This window comes from Anabas testudineus, chromosome 7, assembly GCF_900324465.2.
Source record: "Anabas testudineus chromosome 7, fAnaTes1.2, whole genome shotgun sequence".
NCBI lineage: Eukaryota > Metazoa > Chordata > Actinopteri > Anabantiformes > Anabantidae > Anabas > Anabas testudineus.
In genome coordinates, this window is record NC_046616.1 from 3553547 (window position 1) to 3574680 (window position 21134).

Genomic DNA, 21134 nt, shown 5'->3' on the forward strand with positions numbered 1-21134 from the left:
GGAGAGAGAGGGGGGGAGAGAGAGAGAGAGTCAGAGTGATGGAGAGAGAGAGAGAGGGAGGGAGGGGGGGGAGAGAGAGAGAGGGAGAGAGAGAGAGAGAGAGTCAGAGTGATGGAGAGAGAGAGAGAGAGGATGCGTCTGGTTCAGGTTTTTGTTCCTGGATGAAGTTAAACTGCTAATTAGACCGAACTCAGTTAAATGTTAGTGAAGAAAAAGAAAAAGAGAAGAAGAAAATAAAAGAAGAAGAAAATAAAAGAAACGCCGCGGAGAGAGGAGGTGGAGGAGGTGGTGGAGGTGGAGGAGGTGGAGGTGGAGTTCGGTCGCAGCATCCGAGAGAGGAGAGGAACCAAAAAAGGGAGGGGCGATGATCTATACGTCACTCCCACCTAAACGCCTGCGTGGTGACGACACCACACACGCCGCAGCCACAGGAGCTCCTGTGTCGGAGTTAGTTTTAAAATATTAACATCTTAATGTGCACGGATCCAAAGATCATAACACACAGGCAACAATATAGGTGATGAGAGTATAGGATGAAGTCAGAGAAGTAACTAGTAGTAAAGAAGAAGTAAAGAAAAGACGTTTCCAAGTAAAATACTTTTAAATACATCAAGAAAATATACTTCACTCCGATGACATGTTCAGGTACAGTAGGAAATGGGACACCAAGCAGTTCAGATCACTGTATCTAGGCTATTGTGTATTCATGTGTGTAACAATGACAGCTAGTTCTGTCCTCATTCGTCATCTTTAATATTTTTATGCAGTAAAAATACACAAAAACAAGTAAAAATATGCTGATTTCACTTTAGAAAAATATCTAAATGTAGCAGTATTGGTTCTTCCAATTAAGTTCTATTATCTCAGATCAATCAGAATTATAGAACATTATAGTGAAATGCAAACATTAAGAGAGCACAATGTGGAAAACATGAGGTTGAATTCAGAAGAACAACAAGCAGAGTAAAAATTAATAAATTGCTCTATAAAAATAAATTATTTAGTTATTTTTATTATGCAAAAATCATTAATTATTTCTACAGTAAGAGGATTATCTTTTTTTATTTTGCAGGTTGAATAAAATAATAAATTACTTCCAATTAAAAAATAATCAATTACATCCAATTCTATACAAGTGTATTAAAACTTTATTCACTTTGAAATACAGTGGAGTAGAAGTATGAATTACCATATAAAGTATACTACACACACTTTGTCGTAAGTCACAATTAAATTCAAACCTGCAGCATTTATATTACCGTCGTTTTGTCGTGTTCTTGAATGTCGCCTGCTTCTGTGATTCAGCATTTAATAAAAGCTTTTCCATTTGCTGTTCTAAACATTCAGAGTCTACTTCTGGGAAACGGGAGGAGATATTCATACGGCCACTGAGGAGATAAAAAGTGGCGCACAGTAAATGTCAAAGTAGCTGTTAGTACTCGCCGTTCGGCTGACAAGTGAACACTATGAGGTGAAGTGCAAAAACCCTGCATTTACTAGTCTCTACCTAGAGACAGTGGAGGCCTCCATGAGGGCCCTGGAGGACCGGGTCCCCACTTTGGGAGGCACACATGGGACAAGCCAACAAAAACACACGGCCAAAAAGACACTGTCCACTGTGCTAAAAGCTAGCACACCCTACATCCCCCACACACCCACATCGACACACATAACTACAGTATACCCAACTGGCTACTGTCAAAGCAGTGAGTCAGTGTGAGGAGAAAGAGGAGAAATGTATTTATAGATGAATCAGATGAACTTATTAATAGACATCCTCTACACTGCACAGAGATGGACCGCAGACTTGTTTGTCCACACACACACACACACACATAAAAACACACACGTCTTGTTGGTTTGTTGCTGATTTTATCTTTCCTCCTCTTGTCTTTAGCTATTCTGTACCATCTCCCAGAGGCACACACACATACTTTGTTTGTAGATGAGCACTAATAGTTATATGTTTTCTTATTTTCACAGATATGTACAAACACCTCATCTTAAAATCCATCTTAACCCCTCCACAATTTTATCAGAGGTCTACATAGAGTTCCTCGGACATGCTGTGTTTTTTTATTATTATTATTGGATGTTATGCTCGGTCAATTCAATTTGCAACAGGTGGACTCCAAGAAACTCAAGTAAAATTCAAGCCAACAGGATGCAGCTCACCATAACTTAGTAGCACTGCAAAGTTTTTGTAACTAAAAGAGTTTCGTTTATCGCTTTGCTGCACTCCACAGTAAGTGCAGTGTAAGTACATATAAACTGCTGTCTAAATATGCACACTTCATTTAGTGTGCACACTTGTATCCCAGAAAACAGATCATAAAATGCTCAATGTTTGCACAGTTAACCTGGAAAACCCCAGAAGGTTTCCTTGCACTGTGCTTAAATGTCACAAATTCAGTCAACAACATGCATTTCCTGTCCACATGAAAGGCTTTAGAACATATTTTCTCAATTACAACATTTTTAAAATGCCAAAGATACTATTTTAGTTACTTCACATGAGAAATTTCTGTAATTTTGTTTGGCCTCAGTTAAAAAGTGTCATCTCGTGTGTCCACCGGAGTTTAGCAGCATTTGAATTAAAATGTGATGACAGTCGTGGGGCTGTTTGCTCATGTTGTCAGGCTACTGCCAATCAAATCTGATCAAACCACAACACACCTAATGAAGCAGATTAGCTTCATCAACACTGAGCTTTTATCACGCTACCGTTATTGCTCTAGGGACGTCAATGTCAGCCCAGTGCACTGGTATAGACTGAAAGGATCACCATTCAAATCAAACCAGGAACTCTGGTGAGCCAGACGGTTGTACTGACTTTACAGATCCTCTGACTTTTCTTCTTGCGTCATTTCGATGCTGACATGAGAGGAAGGAAAATATTCTTGATGGTTTGTCATTTAGTTTGATCCAGACATGGATCACACAGGACAAATTATAATCACGGAGGTCTTCTGTTAACTTTGCAGATTGCACCATTTTCAGATTTCAAATTGCAAATCAGCAACTGTCATTCCCATCAGCCTCAGCTGTACTTTGTTTTTATTGCTAATTAGCATACTAACCTGCTACATACCTGCTAAACATCAGTATGCATGCTGAGGTTAGCATTTAGCACAAAACACAGAACCTGTGGACTGATTGTGTAGGGCACCTTAATGCTTCTCAATGTTTGTATGCATGTTAGTGAGCCTCAAAAGGTCTTCATATACTTCTGACTGATAGTTTGGCAGCGTTGTCTTTCTGCTGACCCATCTATCTTTTCATCTTACTGTTTACATGGATGATGAATCATGCGGACTGCTCTCTTTGCTGCACCCTTCAATACTAAGAGCACACAAATACACACACACACTTAAACTTGTTTTCTTAAATCTATTGTCTATGCATTAGGCATTTGGAGTGTTGAGGAGCGCTTGCTTCATGTCTAATAGGTTTGAGGCTGAAGGCTGCAGAGCTTTTATCAGTTCAAGGGCACTCAGCTCCTAGTCTGCAGGGCTGATATAACATTAACATCCTAAACTGACATTTTAGTATAAAACACATGCACACAGAGACATACACACACAGCTGGCCGTGTGTGTGACCTTCTGACTTTCCCCCCTCAAGCCCACAGTAAAGGCTGAAGTCAGCAGATCAGAAGCAAACAGTGCAAAGGAGAGGCGATCAGAGCAGGCTGGAGAGTGTTGATAGAACGATGCGCTCCCCTCTCTCACTTGCTATTCTCCCTCTTTGGCTCCTTTTTCTCCTCACCCCTCGCTCCAGCCCCTACATTCACCTCGCCACCTCTCATCTATCCATGTCACTCTCTTTTTCCCTACTGCTTCCCTCAGTACTCCTTCCCATCTGATGGTTAATTCATGGAGTCTGGCTGAACGCGCACCTTCTTCATTATTAATATAACATTAGGGAGACGGAGGGAGGAGGAGAGGAAGCAGAAGGGAGGAGACACAGTGCAGAAGAGCGGGAGACATGGAAAGAAGCAGGAAACAAGTGGAAGGAGGACAAGGAATCAGGGATAGGGAGAGAAAAGGAGATGAAGGCCAAACAGAGAATGAAAAAAAAAAGGTGGCGAGTAAGACGGACAGATTTTTCCCCAGCAGCTACAGTAAACGAAAGGATAAACATTGTATCTGGGGGAGAGTGACAGATGAGAAGGGAGAGAATGTGTCAGGATGAGGAATATTGTATGACACGTGATGCTATTGGGATGCACGCAATATCTCTTGTCCCGTGAAAAGAAGCAGAATGCACGAGGAGAGCTAGAAGGAAGGGAGAGGAAAAGACAGAAAGAGAGGCTCAGATGTGTCAGTGCTGATCATGTGACTGGGACTTCTTTATCCCGGACACATATACACACTCGAGATAGGCAGACCTGATTTTACAAGATAAAGGTAAAAAGGTAAGTAAGCCAAAGCTTCTAAAAATATCGAGTCTGAGAGCTTTGTACAGTGAGGAGAAGGGAGCTGGAGCCACATTTAACAGTATTCACCGTATCTTAGCAGACAGGCAGCACAAAGTCAAGTTTTTGATGATAAACAGCTGTGATGGCTGCGTTTTCATAAGTCATGCAGCTGGCAGTGTTACATATCTGTTTCTTCACATTCACCCAAAACATTGTCTCTATTAGAAACCAGGACAAGGTGTCCTCAAGTCACCCTCACACTCACTATGATTTTACACCCCACTTGGAGCATTTTCATTACAGAGCCGGGCTCACTCTAGGCGATCTGGGCTTTTAGCCCCGGGCTGTCACACTGTTTCACACAGACATGTTGGGCTAAATCTGAGTTGATCTCTTTAGTGAACTGAAAAGATAAGTCTGGAGATGTTTTCCATTTGTCCTTATTGTAACCATTAAAAACCACAGATAATGAGTTTGGTGTTTTTTTGCAGGTGGGTCAGACACACTGGATTAGAATTACAGTCAATACTCAAGTAAAAGTAACTTACTAGTAAAATACCACTTCAAATTTATCACTCAAAGCATGTATACTAACAGGTATAACAGTATTACATTTGATGATCTGAACAGGATGGGTGTGAACAGTTAGCCCGAAGCGCACTGGTAGCCACATGACCACAATGTCCCCAGTTTGATTCTGGTTGAGTACGTTGGTTGCATGTCAGTTTCCCTCCACCCCATGTTTCTGTCTACCTTCTACTACAGTTATCAATAACAGCTGAAAATGTTGTTTAAAAATTATATTATTTCCCCTTAAAAGTGATAAAAGTACCATCAAACCTCACAACAGTACTCAAGTAAATGTACTTAGTTACTTACCAGCTGTGGGCTTATGTTCAAAGCCATAAAAGATGCATATGCATCAAAATACAGTAAATACATTCTGTAATAATATCATGCAGCTTACAGAACTGTTATTATTTCTTCTATACTATCATTACTCCAAACTAGTATTATACTGTGGTTTAGGAACATTTTTAGGACTGATAAATAAGCAGTAATCAAAGGATATTTGGCGACACTGAGAGAGATGGTTGGGTTATGAACTATGCTGTGTTTTAGCAGAACACTTCACGGTACAGGTAACAAATACACAGCTGAATAGGTTCCAAAAAAATTTTTTTTCTGGAAACATTATTTAAACAGAGCAAAATAATGCATTTGCAGGGACTATTTTTCAGACATGGATTAATACACATTTGGTGCTCTATTGAGAATTTGGAGCAGCAGGAACGTGTATGTGGGACTGAGTAACTGCAGTGGGAGTGTAGCGGTGCCCTAGTGGTTAGTGTGCATGCTATGTAAGTACAACGTCCCTGATTTAAATCTGACTGACTTTTGTTTTGAGTGTGATGTGTGTTCATAGTAATAACGTGATCCAGTGTCAATTAAGGACACAAGCGGAGCTCCATAGTACAGATGAACACGGTACAGTACATCAATAGATTTTATACATATCCTAAAATAGCACATTTCTGTGCCGGTGGAGTTTTATTTAAACAATACACAGTCCAGAAAGATTTGATTAAAATATACACCAGATCACACGCCTGCTTTTATTTTCAAATCAGCTTAGTTCTCCAAAAACTACAAACTATGTTCTAATTAATTCATGAACAGATCTTTAGAAATGGCAGCAGTGCAAAACCACACAAGAAAATATTTAATCAGCCAAGAGGCACTTGATCTGCCAAATATCCCACTGTAGTCAACATGACATATTAATGCTTGGATCGAAGGTCATTAAGCGAATTATTGTATGTATATGTGAATATGAATACATATACCAAAGTATGCAATGTCAAGATGATACGGCATGTATATTTAATTAAGGATAAACTGGTATCCAGTGCAGAAAATCCAATTTTCCTTGTTGATATGTAGATTTATGCAGCAAAGTGCTCTGGATTCTAATCAGTCATTAAAACCTTAACCTTAGCCACATATTTATTAGAGTCTAGTTTTATCCTTGTACAAACATGTGCTGGGATAATACTATTCAATAATAAATACCTAATTGAAGTCACCATTGCCGAGTATTTTCATTGATTCGTTGGCATTATTGATTGAATTATTTATAACAGCTGTGTGGTGAACTTTATGTTTTCCTATTAAATCCATACTGTGGTATTTATAGTTAAAACATGTTATGTCTGTAGTGTGATGGCATTACTGGTGCTGAAGGCTGAGATGGTTTTAAGAAACCAGGAGCTGATATTCCAGAGCACATCGGCATTCTGCAGAGCTGAGATATCAGAGAGCAGAAAGCAAGAAATGTCTCCCCAAGGCGGCAGGAATCGGTAGTGCAGGAGGTGTTTTTGTCACAGCTCACGGACTAACTGGGGCAATACAAAGTGTTCTTCTCACACACAGGGACACAAACACACCTGAACCCCAATACATGTGAGAACAACACACGCACAGACACTCATATTCATGTGACACAGAAACAGACGCACAGACACAGATGGACAAAAGAACTCTCATATGTACAAGTCTCGTAGGCGTGTCGTTTATATACACTTTGCCTCCATGTCGTAGAGCTGAAGAAGGTCCGAGATCACAGCATCGATGTCTGCTTTGGTCACATACTCACACAGCACCTACAGAAATACACACACAGACACACAAGAGACTTCAGCTCCACACCTGGCCTCAATAAACAGTGGACATCAAAGGTCCACACACTATTTCAAACGACCTAGATTTTATTGCCTTGAGGACCGAACCAAAAAGCCATAACAAATCCTGACTTTTACATTTGCATTTGGATATAGTGACTTACAAAATCAAAGCCATAACAAAAGAGACATCGTTTGAGAAAGTGTTTGAGAATGGAAAACTCTAATTGTCGCTGCTGCTCAATGAATACTTAAACCTCACAAGAGGCACTTCTGCTTTGAAGACTGTCTGGAGCTGGATGATGAGGTGGAAATGTCACTTAAGTTAAAGTGCACAATCTTACAGAGCAATGCAGCTGCTGTAGAACCAGTGGAATGGTACGGCATGTGCCTATCATGACATTAAACTTTAGACTTTAGACAGGGCCCCAACAATAGCACATTACATCCCAGAGTGTATCAACACAACTTAAATATCCAGGTTAGCAGGGGAAGACACACAACTCAATTAAACACCTAAAAATTAAAGACAAATAAAAAAACAGTTTTAAAACAAGAACAACATAGAAACGAGCTGTAAACACCGACTAGAGCTAGAGTCACTGTCTTTGAGGGCTTTAACTCAGATCTAATCTTTTGTTAATGGTTCACATTCATGCTTGTAAGTGACTTTTATCCAGTCACTCAAGCTCAGATTAAACTGAAATGTGAGCGATAATTTTCTTAAAGGTTTCTGAATGTAGCCAAATGTTTACCAAGTCCATAGGGACCTTTGCTGACTTTCCTACTGTCAACCTCTTTACCAGAGACCGCCAAAAAAAAGAAATGGCAGAAAAGCCCTAAAACAAACAAAAGAAATGGCTGTATGCTTGTTCCAATTTGATTTGAACAATGGCTTTTTGAGGCAAGTGAGCCCAGACTCAGTGATATAAATTGGGTTGATATAAGAAGTGAAACTGCAGAATAATGTAATACAACTAAACAGCATCACCCCATTCACCTGTACACTTGACTTAACATTTAAAAGTTCTGTTATAATTGATAATGTTAATACTTTCCTCTATTTTAAGCTACAACCTGTTCTATTTAGCTGTAGAATGAGAATATACCAGGTAAAGCAATCCATTTACTTTAACTAACATTTAATTATGTCACTCAAATGACCACATTTACATACAGAACCCCTCTCTCTCTGTCACACACACACACACACACACACACACACACTTTCAATCAGTCTTCTCTCTTCACTCTATAATTACACTTTGCAGCAAACACACACCTGCCACCACTCTTTCTCCCCGACAGGCAGCTCCACTCCATAGCTGTTCAGAGCCAGGTACAGCGTTGCTATTGCGATGTGTTGTGGTTTGTGATGGATGCACATGGCTCCATGGTAACAGTCTCTAAGCAACGCCCAGGAAGTCTCAGCAATGGGGGTTCGAGACCAAGCATGGCGGTTCACCAGCGACTTCACAGACAAGAGGTAGTGGAGTAAATACTGAAGAGAGAGAAATTAAATCATAAAAAGTACATTATGTATTTAATAACTGATTAAACAAAGCATTTTAATTTTCTCATCATATTAATCTAATGTGTGTAAGGGTGCCCAGTGAATCTTTCTGATGGACCTTTTTATCATTTGCATTAGACACTTGACCCTTGGATGTCTAAATGCAAGAGTTGAGTAATAAAATAAAAAATAATCAAGAATGTTGAGAGAGATCAGATCAGTCAGGGAACATGACAGAGCATTTTCAACGATCATTTAAAAAAACACCTCTTCAACACCTCAGATCTTACAGCCACTGTACACACAAACACATTGGGACAACCATGACAACATCAGACGGTAACAGAGACAGACAAGGATGCTCAACACTAAATTGGGGGGACAGGAATACACACACACACACACACACGACACACACACACAGGCACACAGACACACACACACACACACACCTTGTGAGGGTGTTCGAAGGAGACGTGGAAGTTGAGCTGTCGGAGGATGAGGAGCTCACACTGCACCACGCTGTCCCTCAGGTCCCAGAACTCCTTGTCACATTCTAGAGGAGCGCTGCCACTGTTGAAATACCTGCGAGGGAGGATTGGAAGGAGAGTGGGAAGGTGGAGGCACAGAGTAATCAAGGTGACCACTTTAAAAAGACACGACATGCCAAACAAAGACTGATGAACCAAAAAAAAAAGTTTTGCTCTCTGAATGTCCTGCAGTATTCTGAGCCACTTCAGTTAACTGTTTTCAGGTCACAACTGAACGGTGACCCAACTTACTGACCAATTTCACTAATTAGTATTTTATTTAATTTATTAAGAAATGTGATGTTTTTGAAAAATGCTTTTATTGCAATTTCTGATTGTATCTATTTTTGTTTACCCCAAACCCAAAAATATTTGAGTTAGAATGATGCAGAGAAAAGTATGAAATACACACTTTAGTAAAGCCAAAGCCAGAGAATATCTTTTGCTTCAGCTTGAGAAAAAAATAAACTATTATCAAGACTGTAGATTTTAGTTCTGCAGACTAATCATTCCAACTGAAGGAGTGAAGCAAGGTCAAGTTCCTGATAACAATGAGGCATTTCTGCTAATGACAACTGTGTGATGCAGTCAAATTACAGTTAGAGAACGAGTGAACTGAGGGTTTTATTGGTCAAGTGTCTCCAAGTTCATGAAAGCTCAATTTTTAGGGCAACAACTAGAACACAGAACAGTCTGAGCACTTTCTCCATGAAAACCAACCAAACTTTACCTGCTGACAACTGGTTTATAACAAAAAGCCTTAATGCTTCAGAGCAAATAGGTAAGTGAACTTTGAGCAGAGATTGTTTCCTCATTTGATCAAGTAGTCTCTTTGTTCAAAGACAGCTTCCAGATTTGTTGAAATCAAAAATACTGTAGAACTACAACTGAAATATGCTTTTTTTTTTGCTTGTATAAATACCGGTAATGTATAATGTTTTTGTTTTTTTTTAAACAAAACTGCGAAACATGAGGTTGTAGATATGTGCTTTTGTTGCTTTTCTGAGTCTTTGATAGTAAATGCAATATATTTATGTTATGGACAAAAGTAGCAATTCAAAGATGTCAGGTAATAGTGATGGAGATCTTTCAGTTTGACATTTTACTGCCCGACCTGATCCAGCTATCCTTGATAGAATAACTGAGAGAATCATAACCAATTATGAGAATATTTGTTGTTTCCAGTCCTAAATGAAACATTTCTCACAAATAAAATAAAAAAAATATGAATCTTTTAAAAATCTGATATTACTCTGATGCAGAATATAACATATTTATTGCTACATATAAAATTGAATTATATGGTTTTCACAAACACTACAAGGTTTTTATGGTTTTTCCCTATAAAGACATGAAAGATCAGATTAATATTCTTGACCTAGATGAAGATTAGATCTTGTTTTATGACAAATTAATGTATGGTATTAATATATTAATGTTAATGTTAGACAATTCTATAGGAATTGCATTAAGAAAAGGTAATGACACACAACAAAATAATAATGTGGTTAGAAATGTAGTCACTGGTTCAGAGACTTGGGACAAAAACCTTTTCTCTTCAATGTGGCCACACAGCAATGTGTGCTGCAGGTAGTACCCACACTTGACAGACATATTACCTGTGGCTTACGTTGATGATGTCCCGGGTCCTGAGGTGCTGCTCTTCTACTTTGCCAGCCAGGTACACACAGCTCATGGCCACCAAGTAGGGTTCATACACACGCATGCTGCCATGTTCAAAGAAACGGTGGTACAATACACAAGCTGTGGCCACAGGAACCGAGCGCATACCCAGCTTCACTCCTGTATATAAGGAGGGAGCTGTTTTTTATTGGTGTAAATTCAAAAGCCACGTGTTTTCATCATCTTTGATTATTTCATATCATTTGTGCATTGTCATCTATTGCAGATCTACTGATTTAACGAGTTTCGATTTCTTCTCAATTTATTACTATTAATTATTAATTTAACTCATGATTAGTCACTAAAAACGGGCAGTAAGTCTGAATGAGTACTGAACCAAGGTCAGTATGATTACAGCACAAATACCAATGTTTTCACCAACATAAGCAGTGTGGTGAATTTAAAAACAAACCTAAATCGTTAAACAAGCACATATTATATTGACAAATGGTATTACAACACAAATATATGATCTCTATATAACACAGACAGGTGCTTTTCAGGGTAAGTAATGGTTATTAATTCTAAACTTCTAGCAGTGCATGGTAACCTGGAGAAGCCCATCAGGCGATTATCAAATGAATGTTGAAGTGACACATGACACACGGAACAGCTCCCTGCAGGTTACCTGTCTCCATAATGAAGCGACAGACGCGAAAGTGTGTTTTCGTGTCCCGGGCAGAATCAGACTCTGCATCCCTGCTAGATTCTCTCTTGTTCGCCAGCCACAGCGGTCCAGTTTGGGTGGCAGATAAAAGAGAAGACGGACCCTCCATGTCCCATGGACCACCAGAAGGCGAACCAAACATCTAGTAGTAACGTTACACGGGAGGAGGGTTGACTAGCTAGCTAGGGGGTGACTGCTAGCTGCCAGCATGAGAGTTTAATTAACGTTATAACTTGATATAAACACAATCAATGAGGCTGTGAAATTACTCTATGATAAGATTAGTTAATGCCCATAATTCAGAAAACAAATAGAACACAACAAGAGAGGGATAATTAAGTTAGCTGGACGTCTCAACTACCTTTAGCCTATTTTCTAGCTAGCATACATCCATGTGTACCAGGAACAGTTACCGGAAGGAAAATAAACGGTCTTCCGGTCAACAATTCCAAAATAAATGTCATTTGTGAATATTTTTTGTCAGTGAGAGAATCGTACTAACTACGAGATTAGTAGTGTCTAAATTAAATGTAGTGTCTAATTTAATTTAGTAGTGTCTAAATTAAATGTAGTGTCTAATTTAATTTAGTAGTGTCTAAATTAAATGTAGTGTCTAATTTAATTTAGTAGTGTCTAAATTAAATGTAGTGTCTAATTTAATTTAGTAGTGTCTAAATTAAATGACAGCTGTGTGTGTAAGAGAACATAAACATATTTAAACTGCTAGCGTTGCATGATATGCTTTCCTTAGCTAAACCGGTCTTAGTTAGCTAAATTAACTGATTTTTAACAATCAATATTTGTTAAAATGTCGTCACTTTAGTTTATTTCCTTTTATTAACTAACGCTGGTTAAAGGAAATGGCTAATTGGCTAATCAGTTGATTTTGTTGCTATGCAACGAGTCAACACAACAGACGCGGAGGCTGTAAGCTGATGCAGAAATGTCGTCCAGTTTCTCAGCAAATCAGGTAACTAACATCGGTATCTGCAGGCTGAATGATTAATAATGGGAACAAAACTTGTTATGCTTGCTTATATATTTAGACATAATCTAATTCATACTTTCCCATTCACAGTATGATAATGCTTTCAAGTCTCAGAGGCTGCAGAACTGGTGTGAGACTAAACATTTCAAGGAGGTACTCTAGTTGTACATCAGAGCTCATGTCCTGTTGCATTTGTTGCATTTCACATTGCCCGAGTAGCAATTCCATCCAGATATTTGATATTTGATATTAGTTAAACTCACTGTGTGTTTATGCAGAGGCCTATTGCAAAGGAGGGTCACACTACCTTCATTACTAATGAGAGAGGACACCTGCTTCCAGGTGTAGTTAAGGTGGGATGATATCAATTAAACCTCTTTTTCTCTTTTTCCCTCTTTAATAACATGGCCTTTCTGTCATTGTGAATCTATGACTCCACTCCCATTTTGTGTGTTTATGCTACAGAGGGGCAGTGCATGGCCAGACTTTAAAGGGACCTGGGATCTACCTGCCCGTATCCCGGCCAACCATGTTAACCCTACAGCCCGCTCTGCAGAGGGTCTGAACAGGCTGAAGTCCTGGGGACTTGACCCACAACATACTGGCAAGTCTCAACCACAAAGAGGCAGCAAAAACACAGATAAGGATGCCGGCAAGCAGGTTAGGCACAGTCTGTTATAAGGAGGCAAACACAGATGCACAAATCCAGTGTCCAAGACATGGAAAACATCCCAGTGAATTCCTTGAACGTGTCAACTATTTAAAAAAGCACATTCTGTTTTCATACAGAGGGTGTTTCAGTGAGTGTGTGAGTCAGCTTGGCTATCTAGATTTTCCAGAATTTCCAGGTGAAGTTTAATATCAATGGTAATCAAGATCCCGACCTTTACTCAAGGAAGCTTCATTAGAAAATGCAGCATGTTTCCCAAAAATACTACTGATCTACAACTATGAGCAGAGACAAATTAGTGTGACTACATACATTAGCAACTGATATTAGAATTAATACTATTAACTCTATTTGTTTTGCACAATGCATATATACCATAATATAATCTAAAGGACAGACGGATTGTAGATAAGAGAGTCGGTGAAATATTTGTCAACTTCCTCAAAACATTTCCTCTTCACAATGCCTATGAAATGTGAGTAATAAGAGTGATTTCAGTAAGTTGTTTGCATTACTTCATGGAAGATAACTGTTAAAGGAAAAGCCCTCAACGGACATTTGACACCAAATACCTATCCTCAAGACAGTGTAATTGTGGTTGTGATTCATGTGTCATAATGGTTCTGTCTGACATATTAAGGTTTTACACATTAACATGTCAATTCTATTTTTATTGAGTCTTGCATAACTATGACTTTTTAAAGTGAGACTATGACTATGTATTACAGAGAAATATCAACCTAAAGTTTGCTATCATATGCACAATTATTTAAGGCTTTGGCAGCAAAACTCTAGTGAATATTTTAGGTGAAGTTGACAGCAGCCACCGTGGTTACAAGTGAGACATTTATAATGATAAATACTAGTAAATATAAAATGGCAATACTAACAGTGGAAAATAGCACAAGTAGAAAAGAGTAATGAAGGTAAGACATGACGAGTAATATTTTGGTGTTACAAACTGGTTAATATTAGCGAACATTAGCAAGCAGCAGCAAAACTAATACATGGATTAAAGGTTAATGTTATTAACTCTTATTATTATTGTAAATTCAATCATTCTTTCTATCAAACATCTGCTTTAAATTTGCTCCGATGTCTGTTTCAGACCAGTGGGGATGTGCAGCAGGTCAATGCCGCCTCATCCTCTGCAGCTGAAGTCCGATTATCGTCTCAGAGCCGCCCCAACACTGCAGACGAGGTAACTACAACCCAAAACCAGCAGTCGCAGACAGCTGTGGTTGAATCCGTCACTCATCCCGCAGAGGGCAAACAAGGGATTGAGGCTACTGGGAATGACAGGCCACTGAGTCAGTGCCCTGCAGAAGAAGAGAAACCAGCTGTGAGAGCTGCTGCTGATGAGGGAACCAATACCGATGCTGGTATGGTGAGACCAAGGAGCAATATGTCTCAGAAAGCAGCTAGCCAAAGAGCACAGTCATCCTCTAAATCTCTACATAAAGATGCACAGTAAAACCAGGAGCATTTAATTCTCTTAGAGGATATTAAGAAAAATAAATTCCTGTTAACTGTAAATGTGTGGGGTTTTTTTTGCAACCTACTTTGTTCCTTCCTCTTCCTCTGTGGCTTCTATTTCACTATTTCATCAGCTGAATATCTTATTGTTCTGTGAGCTGACCAGAGTTCCAGCATCATAATGCTACAAAAAGAAAAACAACTATTGTTCTCTCCTCTCTGTGGAAACAGAATTTAACTGTTAGTAGATCTGTGGAAAGCTTAGCCAGTGGCTGGATTTTGTGAGATATATTCAGCAACATATTGTGCTGTATATAGAAGAGGATTATCACATGATTTATACTATCTGGCAGCAATGAATGTGGAGAAAATGAAGAGTAAGATGTGCTATTCCTCCAGGAACACACAGATTATAAAATTATCATAAGTCACCATCAGGAAATCTGCCTGGCTTTTAAATAGCACAGACATGGTTCCATTTTATCAGCATCATGAAACCATAGCTTACAATTAAAGCAAGACGTCCTGTATGGCTCTCCGAGTGCACATCCTAACATATGTTTTATGATTAAGGATATTGTGTTTTACAGTCTTTTATAGTTGTACTTAGAAATAAACTATAGCACACTGGCCCACAACATGGAATGTGCCTGCTCCCATGACTCATTATAAAACCACATGGATCTCAGTCATTTCCTCCCCCACACATCCACATTTAAAACAATCAACAATACAAACAGCCACTCTGTGACCAGTTCCATAGGGAAGAAAAGAAAAACTAAATTGTGCACACAAATGACTAAATTGAGAGCACAAGTTAAGAAATGTGCATGTACATATGACTTAATTCAAGCCCTCAATTTATTTTCTTTGTTTTTGGCATCAGACTGCTGCTTTTAAGCTCAGTCTCTTGGTGTTTCTAATGTTTTGGCTGCCCTATTTACAAAAATGACAGGGTCACAATATTAGAAACACGCCTTACTGTAATGCAGTACTGTAATGCAACAAAAACAATTTCTAAATTATATCTTTGTAAAAGAAGAACTCATGGCAGAGCTCCTGTTTTCTATTGAATTAGATTGTACAGGTGTACCTAATAAAGTGGCCAATGAGCAAACTAAAATAAAATAAAGGTGTTCTATAATCTGAGGTGAGGTGAGGTCTCTGTGTCTACACACTCCTACACCAACTAAAGCCACAAATTGTGACTTCAGTGTTCAGTAAGGTTTATAGAACAATAGTGTGTAAAAACCTGACATTCAGATAAGAAGAGGCAGTTCACCTATTCCAGTGGTTTTGTGCATTTGTGTGAGCTGCGAGAGTGGGAGAGACGGACCTTGAAAGCAGCTGTCTGATGTCAAAAACAAAAGGCACTAAATCAAAAGCATGAATTAAGTAACCCGTGAGCTGAGATTACCTAATTTGTGATCTCAATTTAGTAAAGTGTGCGTATGATTTCATTTTTTTCTCCCAGGCTCCATAAGCCACCACTAGTGTGTGTGTCTGTTTTGTCTGAATCATTATTCATTTATTTCAATTTATAAAAATATATATAACACACGGAGTTACTTATTGTTACTTCAAAGCCAATTCATTATGGTAAAGAAACAGTATGCCACAGAGTTTGGTAAACATTTTCTTCAAATTCACAGCAGCTTTACACAGTTTTTTAAAGCTCTGGATTGTTGTTTCAACTGCTGAACAAGGCAATAAAGTCACATGTTAGTCTGCATACAAGGTCCAGCAGATAAAAATAAATTATTAGCCTTGTGGGAAGAAAGATTTCACAGTTTTCCGTTGTGTGGAGGTGTTGTCGGCTTTGTTTTAATCCTGACTTTTGTAATGATCACCCAGTCCTTCTGCCCAGCTGTAACCTGTATTCTCAAACAGGAGGACACAGAGCCATATGTTTTGTCCAACTCCTCAATCTCAAACCTCCCGTTCTTTAAAGAGCCTACTGACTGGAACTCTTTGCAAGTCTTCTTGCTCTCTGTGTTAATCACAGTGTGGCCTATCTCTACCTGTGCCGACTCCAGGAGGTCTTTGCCTCCTGACCCAGTCTCTACATATATCCCTGTCACCACTGTTGGGTCTCTGAAGACCACAGTCAGATAATTTCCTGTTTCAGGGGAACGTCCCCAGAAGAATCCTTCCCCTGCATTCCATGCCAGTTGAGGGAAGTTTTTCTGGTATGTAGACATATCAGAGTAAACTTCAGCTGGAGGATTAGTATAGACCCCTTCCTCAAAGTCCCTGTCCTTCAGCTTGTTGTATGTCCCTTGGAATGAGGAGAAAGTGCCCATGTGTTGGAACAGAGAGGGTTTAAGGAGGACTGACTCTTTCTGAGTCAGCAGCTGTCGGAAGTGAGTCATCAACCAGTCGCAGGGCATTTCCTGGTAAAAGAGAAAAAGGAAGCGAGCCAGGAGAGGAAGGTCAGCTGATTTGTAGAGTTTTCCGATGTAGCCAAGAGCAGAGAACTCTAGCATTGCCCAGGTGGTCTTCTTTGCCTCTTGCTTCTCAATGTGCCTCTTGATTGAGGTAAGAAAGCTTTTTGCAGAGAGGACATCATCCTCTAGCTGGAGGTAGTACTGGCCAAGGCCAGCACTATAGTGGATCAGGAAGGAGTAATCAAGGTTCTGCTTGGAGCGGAATGATACCCTATTTGGAGCATCGTTGTAGTTCCTCTTTATACCTGTAGGTGAACCAGAGCTTATATCAGTATTACAATAAAACATTATATAAACGTGAATTCATTCGTACTATAGTAGTATCACAAGTGCACTATACCTCTAACAGGAGGGTACCATTCCTGAGGAACATGGATGACCACAAGCTGGCCTTGTTCCAGCTCTGAGGCAAATGCAGTTTTGATCTCCCTCACTGTATTGACTCTCCAGCTGACATCAAAATCTGCAAGCAGCACTACCACCACCATTGAGGAGCGCTCCTCCGGAGACGACTGAGAGAAAAGGGACTTCAAGGTATGGGTTAGATAGCTGCCCTTGGTCCTCTTTACTGATGATAGTCCTATAGATAAATACCCTGAAACATGTAGCACAGAAATAGGAAGTAAGAGGGGATTTTGTATCATTCAAAACTACCAATCTTCATTATGAAATGTATAAAGCCTCTCCCACAAAGAGAGATCCACTTATTCTGGCTCTCTTGGGGCTGATCTGGCTTCACTGAGCTCCCACCTAAATATAACAAAAAATAATAATATGTGTCACTCACTCTGTTGAGTGGATGGGGCCCCAGCAAGCAGCTGATAGGACACATTGAGAGGCAGATAATCTCCCTGCTCCACCCAAGACACTTTACTAACCAACCTATCTGCTTGCCAAGATAACTCATTTGGAATCGGTTTGTCTGACCTTATGCCCTGCAAAACAAATAGAATTAGAATGGGTTAGAATAGGTTTACATGCCTAAATTACACACTTACTAATGTTTGTTTTCTTATAAGATCTCACTTCACAGTTTTTTTGACTTGGATATATATTTCCATCTATGTTTCCTTTAAATTGAAATGTAACACTTGCAGCTCATGTAGGTTTATACTCACAGCAATGAGGATGTCTGAGTGACTGATGAGGTATAGTCCTCCGACCAGAAGAACCACGGCCAAAATAAGATTCTTCTTCTTTGAACGGCGCCTCATTTCCTATCATTATACGATACACACAAATACACACAGATACTGCTACGTTAAACTGGTGTACAACTCGGTCAGCAAAATAAATTAATAATCACTCAGTAAATAATTCAGCTAATAATGAATGTTTCAGGAGGCTCAGACAAAGCAACAGGTTTTGCTTGACTGTTGGGCCTAATAACCAACTTACAGTACTAATGTATACATTTATCCACAGCTGGCTTGTGTTTTCTGGCTTGCTGGCTTTATGAAGGTGCTAATGATTGATAATGATAATAATTTGATGTAGCTGTATTATTGTTCTGGAAAGTGCAGTTTTCATCTGTATGTTGTTATATTGACAGGTGTTTCTATTTTTTTGTTCACCCCATGAGGCTAGACTTGGTTCTATAAAATGCAGTGCAGTTCAACTGCAGCACAAAACACAGCAAGTGATATTGGTTTCTGTTCCGCTTCTGCTACATGTCATCACTTAGCCATATCATTAGTCAGAACATTACCTATAGAAACTGGCTAATCCTGTATTATCTGTTGATGACAGCAAAGTAAATATACTGTAGATACATTTGTCACAAAAAACAACCCCACAAGCTACAAGTGATGGTGTGATAAGATTCCTTTAGTCTAGCATCAGTATTAAACAAGCTTAGAGAAGCTCCTTAAGATGCAGGATGACTCCTCCACAGCTTCTAGGATTACTGACTACCTGTCAAACAGACCACAGTTTGTACAGCCGCAAGGTTGTGAGTCTGAGCAGGTGATCAGCAGCACAAGAGCCCCACAGGGGACCTTTTCCTCTTCACCCTGTACACCTCTGACTTTCAGTACAACATTGTGCTAAGCGAATTATGCCTCATTGTTTCCTGAACTGACTGATTCAACCGTCTGTATTCCTTATCTAGTGGTAAGGCCAGTTGGACTGACGTGTGTTTTTATGCATGTGTGTAATGCAGTACAAAGGTAACGGTGCTGCTTGAGCGTGCTTTAGGGTGTGTCAGCAGAGTATGTATAGTGTCTGTGTACAGGTAGACCCTCAAAGTGAGTGTGTTTGTTGGAATTAAGGTCTGGGTCTGGATATAAACCAGCAACTCGGGCTCAACTCTTTGTGGGGAACAGTGAGGTCCTGCAGGGCACTGGACATGTTCTTCCATGCACACATAATCCTGTTTCATTTCATATGTGATTGAGACTTAAATGGTAAGTGAATCATGCCTTATCATTTCTGGTAAGAGTCTGTTAACCTAGTAATGAGGCCTGTTCAACATGACTTTTATAAATACAAAAATTATTTTTGAAACCTGCCACACCCAATTTCAAAGTCTCATTTATCCTATACTTTGGGTTTTCCACATCCACAATGACAATCCTAAACCTTTGTGTTACGTGTTATCTTGTGACTTTATGTATTTCTATTTTTGTATTCAAAGCTTGTTAGCCTAAATCTAAATATTACTTCACACAACATATTTTACATATAACTGATTAAAAGTAAGAGCTAGCTGTGATCAAATAATAATAAAGTACTACAGTTATTTTCTATCTACTCGTTTCCTATACTTTCTTTCATGACTCTGCTGCCAGAATAATGTTTAACATGTAGAGTTTACAGTAAGCAAAACAAGGAAGTCATACGTAAACACTGCAAAGTAGATTTAGCTACCCCTCTGAATGCACTGGCATTTAAAGATTTAATTGTATGCCAGGAATGACTGTGTCTAGTTTGTCCAGCAAGTTAAGAGAAACCTGTCTCCTTCATTTCACATGTCACTAGATGAATATTATAAACAAAAGAGCCCTGAGGGTTTCTAAGCTGATGGAGACGAGACAATGTGAATCACAGCCTTCCAGCTTTCAAGTGACTGAACACACCTGATCCAGGTATTCACCAGTGGGTGAAAGATAGAAGAACCAGGTCAACAAATATACTGAGTCTCCATTGCTGACACCAATAATAGATTAGACCTCCTCATCTATAATTAGATTAGTAAAACTGATCCCAAAGTCAAAATAATGTTAATGCACCTCATCTGATCAAACGGCAGATGAATGGCTCTGCTGAAACCTGACCAGCAGGACAGATGTGTCTGTGTGTAATAAGGTTAGTTATGGTCTTTCTAAAAGGGACAAAATAAAAGGACAATTAAATAAATAAAATAAATAAAAAGCTACGACAACACGCCTAGGAAAGTGCAGCTAAGCTAGCCCCGTATAGAGATAACGTTAACAGAGATAAGATCTAAGCAGCGTTTCAAGCTTTAAATGTGTTACATAAAGTTGTAGTTACCTATTAACTAAAAACCGTACAAGAATACAATATAAAAAATGTATTATTGGTTGTAAAACTAGTTTTAATGTCTAAGTAAGTGACTTTGCTAGCTAAGTCGTTAACGTCAACGGCCGCTAACCGTAATAACGCTGCGTTTAAAGTGAACGACAATCAGCTCCGCTAGCGAAAAGTTGGAAGTTTGTTCTTTAAATTAGCTGCTAACTGAATAAGCCGACGCCTCCAGCACGTAAGTCTACCTTAAAATGACAAAACAACTAAAACAAGTTAGTTAAAAGTGTAAAACACGGGCTAAAGAAGTCACTCACGTCCCATAATAATAAGGTAACCTGTCAGTTACTGTTCACCCACCTCCGTAAGTCGGCGGCGCGGCGCCGGACCGTCCCTGTCAGCCGGGTAATGTTGTCTTTATAAGGCACGGAAATCCCACCAGGCGAGGACAAAAGCCTCGTACCGCTGTCCATAAAACACACGGTGCTGATCCATCTCTGCTGGCCGTCTCCCCGGCGCTGCACGCCGTCAGGACGTGGCCATGCCTCGTTAGGGACCGGGTGTGTCGTCACCGTC

The 21134-nt window shown here is 39.4% G+C and overlaps 3 protein-coding genes across 3 annotated transcripts; 1 reads left to right on the forward strand and 2 right to left on the reverse strand.

The window, feature by feature from the left end:
• Positions 1-6022: 6022 nt before the first annotated feature.
• On the reverse strand, positions 6023-12077 carry ccnq (cyclin Q). Its single transcript, XM_026368479.1, has 5 exons — positions 11456-12077; positions 10764-10947; positions 9067-9199; positions 8384-8602; positions 6023-7083 (listed from the first exon to the last, which is right to left on the reverse strand). Exons 1-5 carry the CDS (start codon positions 11634-11636, stop codon positions 6994-6996), a joined length of 807 nt encoding a protein of 268 aa, XP_026224264.1. The 5' UTR covers positions 11637-12077; the 3' UTR covers positions 6023-6993.
• Positions 12078-12142: 65 nt separating this feature from the next.
• Positions 12143-15587, forward strand: cfap126 (cilia and flagella associated protein 126). The gene is made up of 5 exons (XM_026367369.1): positions 12143-12464; positions 12573-12635; positions 12761-12835; positions 12948-13142; positions 14261-15587. Exons 1-5 carry the CDS (start codon positions 12438-12440, stop codon positions 14624-14626), a joined length of 726 nt encoding a protein of 241 aa, XP_026223154.1. The 5' UTR covers positions 12143-12437; the 3' UTR covers positions 14627-15587.
• A 167-nt stretch (positions 15588-15754) lies between these two features.
• Positions 15755-21100, reverse strand: LOC113167041 (alpha-1,3-mannosyl-glycoprotein 4-beta-N-acetylglucosaminyltransferase C-like). The gene is made up of 5 exons (XM_026367368.1): positions 20919-21100; positions 18194-18292; positions 17863-18010; positions 17416-17670; positions 15755-17320 (listed from the first exon to the last, which is right to left on the reverse strand). Exons 2-5 carry the CDS (start codon positions 18287-18289, stop codon positions 16413-16415), a joined length of 1407 nt encoding a protein of 468 aa, XP_026223153.1. The 5' UTR covers positions 18290-18292; positions 20919-21100; the 3' UTR covers positions 15755-16412.
• Between the last annotated feature and the right edge of the window lie 34 nt (positions 21101-21134).

Excerpts from the sequence above, each read along its gene's own strand:
- ccnq (XM_026368479.1), bottom strand. The coding sequence starts at position 11,636 with ATGTTTGGTTCGCCTTCTGGTGGTCCATGGGACATGGAGGGTCCGTCT. Across the intron at positions 8,603-9,066 it reads CCTTCGAACACCCTCACAAG|TATTTACTCCACTACCTCTT; the intron begins GTGTGTGTGTGT and ends CTCTCTCTTCAG. Across the intron at positions 7,084-8,383 it reads GGGAGAAAGAGTGGTGGCAG|GTGCTGTGTGAGTATGTGAC; the intron begins GTGTGTGTTTGC and ends GTATTTCTGTAG.
- cfap126 (XM_026367369.1), top strand. The coding sequence starts at position 12,438 with ATGTCGTCCAGTTTCTCAGCAAATCAG. Across the intron at positions 12,636-12,760 it reads AGACTAAACATTTCAAGGAG|AGGCCTATTGCAAAGGAGGG; the intron begins GTACTCTAGTTG and ends GTGTTTATGCAG. Across the intron at positions 13,143-14,260 it reads ATAAGGATGCCGGCAAGCAG|ACCAGTGGGGATGTGCAGCA; the intron begins GTTAGGCACAGT and ends TGTCTGTTTCAG.
- LOC113167041 (XM_026367368.1), bottom strand. The coding sequence starts at position 18,289 with ATGAGGCGCCGTTCAAAGAAGAAGAATCTTATTTTGGCCGTGGTTCTT. Across the intron at positions 17,671-17,862 it reads GGCCCCATCCACTCAACAGA|GGTATTTATCTATAGGACTA; the intron begins GTGAGTGACACA and ends TACATGTTTCAG. Across the intron at positions 17,321-17,415 it reads ATGGTACCCTCCTGTTAGAG|GTATAAAGAGGAACTACAAC; the intron begins GTATAGTGCACT and ends GTTCACCTACAG.